The sequence below is a fragment of the Castanea sativa genome, chromosome 6 (assembly GCF_040712315.1).
Source record: "Castanea sativa cultivar Marrone di Chiusa Pesio chromosome 6, ASM4071231v1".
Classification (NCBI taxonomy): Eukaryota; Viridiplantae; Streptophyta; class Magnoliopsida; order Fagales; family Fagaceae; genus Castanea; species Castanea sativa.
Genome location: NC_134018.1, coordinates 37,405,632 through 37,408,145, shown reverse-complemented (window position 1 = coordinate 37,408,145; position 2,514 = coordinate 37,405,632). Strand labels below are relative to the sequence as shown.

Sequence of the window (2,514 nt, the reverse complement as noted above, 5' to 3'; positions counted from 1 at the left end):
GTCGATCCCAGACATGTCTTCGTGGCTCCAAACAAAGACATCTTCGTTCTTTCTTAGAAACGTCGTGATTGCTTGGCGAATAAGAGGACTGGCGAAGGTGCTGATCCTTGTCGTCCACTCAGGTCTGGTGTTATCGAGAAGTATCTCCTCCAACCTTCAACTGGCTCCACAACCGTCTGTTTCTCTTCTATGCTCATAGTCTATAAGTGGTCGTCCATCTCTAACATCGCTATATAGCACTCTCGTGCTACCACTTGGTCTCCCCGCACCTCTCCTACATCGTACTCGGTGGGGAACTTGATCATTAGGTGATAGGTTGAAGTCACGACCTTCCATGAATTGAGGGTAGGTCGGCCTAGTATGGCATTATAAGCAGACGAGCAGTCAATGACAAGGAAAGTTACTTCCTTTATGATCTATTGAGGGTAATCTCCAACTGTCACAAGCAATGCGATTGCTCCAATGGTGTATACTTTCGTTCCTCTGAACCCGACGAGTGGTGCATTGGTCGGTACGAGCCGTTCCTTCTCGATTTGCATCTGCTGGAATGCTGGGTAATAGAGAATATCATCAAAGCTCTCATTATCAACCAGGACCCGGTGAGTGTTGTAATCCCCTAGCCGTATGCTAATAACAAGTGCATCGTCGTGGAGATGGTGGAGAGGTTTAGCATCTTCCTCCGAGAACCCAACTATGGGGTTGTTGACCCGTGCTATCTTCAGAACGAAACCCGTCAACTGGACGTTCTGAACCATCCTAAGGTAGGTTTTGTGGGCTTTCCTAGATGAGCCAGATGTTGTGGTGCCCTCTACAATCATCTTTATGTCCCCTAAAGGTGGCCTAGAGGGCTTACCTTCCCTTCTACTAGCCTGTTCTTGTGATGGGTCTGTCATCTCTTTGCTGACGAACCGTTGTAGTTTCCCCTGTCTAATGAGGGCCTCAATCTGTTGTTTCAAGTTATAGCATTCAGATGTGTCGTGACCATGATCATGATGAAAATGGCAATACTTGTCTCTGGACCTCTTGCTTGGATCTCCCTTTAACTTGCCTGGCCATGTCAGGGTTGTATCATCCTTGATCTGCATTAGAACTTGTCGATTGTGGTAGCCAGCTGGGTGAAATTTTAAAACCTCCAGCGGGTGGCTTGGAGCGCCTATCCTCCTATCGGTCTCCTGTTCTAGAGGTCTTCCGTCCTTTCTCTTGCCGCGCATCTTCCTGCCAGTCCTTTTTCTTGGGCTTTTCCTCCCGAGCCAACAGTGCATCTTCCGCGTTCATGTACTTGGTGGCCCGGTAAAGCATGTCTGACATGGTCTTAGATTTGTTTTTGTGTAAGGAAAACAAAAACTTCCTATTCCACAAGCCATTGGTGAATGCAGCAACCAGTATCTTGTCATCTACTTCATCTATCGAAATGGCTTCTTTATTGAACTGTGTTATGTATGACCTCAGCATCTCATCCTGCTGCTGCTTGATGCTCATCAGGCATGCAGTGGATCTTTTGTACCTATGCCCCCCAATGAAGTGCGAAGCAAACTGTGCACTTAGCTCTTTGAAGGTGCTAATGGAGTTAAGCGTCAATCTGCTAAACCATACCCTGACAGGTCCTTTCAGCGTAGTTGGGAATGCTTGGCATATGATTTCGTTCAGGACCCCTTGTAAGTGCATGAGGGTTTTGAATGATTCCAAGTGATCCAAGTGATCCTTAGACCCGTCATAGGGTTCTATTTACGGCATCCGGAACTTTACGAGGAGGGGGAAGGAAGTGACGGGCGCTGTGAAAGGCGAATTTGTCTGATGGACCAGTTCGTCAAGGTCATTTAACACCTATCCCTTGAGGGCATTCATCATGAATTCCATCATTTCCTTCATCATCTGTGTCTTCGCGACCATGTGTGGTGGCGCTGTATTTGTAACAAACGGTCTACTCAAGGTGTTGTAGCCTTCTGGTCCCTCTTTATTTTGCCTATTGTTGGTGTGCTGAAGACCGTCACCCTCCTACTCTTCTTCTTGATTATGAGGCCTAGCGTCCTTTTGGCACAACTATTCTTCTAGATCGTGGTTCTGCTTAGTAAGGCGTTCCATAGCCATAACCAAAGTCTGCACCTGTCTTTCGAGGACAGCGGCACGTGGTTCACTCTCTTGATTGTTGGTTGTTGCCATCGAGCGTGTGAGTACCATACAACTTTTTGTCTGGGAAGTGGCAATATGGCTATCGCGCTTCTCACAGATAATACCAACTGATGATGCTGAAAATCGTTAGTGAGCAGAATAGTCCTCACGTGTCCTTGGCAACTTGCGTAACTCAAATAAAAAGAAAACCTTACAGAGAGTACTGGTGTGGTACAGGCCCAAAACCCTTTAAAGGTTAAGTTAGAAAAGAGAATTTTCTATCACTCTAGAGTGCCAGAGCTAGGGTATCATTATGCGTACGTTGATTTGTGAGGGCTTTGGGGTTTTTATAGTAGTGTAGAGTCGACCTTAATTTCTTGGTGGAGAGGGTATTTCCTTGTAAGG

At 46.5% G+C, this 2,514-nt stretch overlaps 1 protein-coding gene across 1 annotated transcript; it reads right to left on the bottom strand.

The window, feature by feature from the left end:
* Positions 1–416: 416 nt before the first annotated feature.
* LOC142639893 (uncharacterized) lies at positions 417–1,085 on the bottom strand. The gene has a single exon (XM_075814024.1). The coding sequence runs from the start codon at positions 1,083–1,085 to the stop codon at positions 417–419; it is 669 nt and encodes a 222-aa protein (XP_075670139.1).
* Between the last annotated feature and the right edge of the window lie 1,429 nt (positions 1,086–2,514).

Coding starts and splice junctions, on each gene's coding strand:
- LOC142639893 (XM_075814024.1), bottom strand. CDS start 1,085: ATGCAGATCAAGGATGATACAACCCTGACATGGCCAGGCAAGTTAAAG.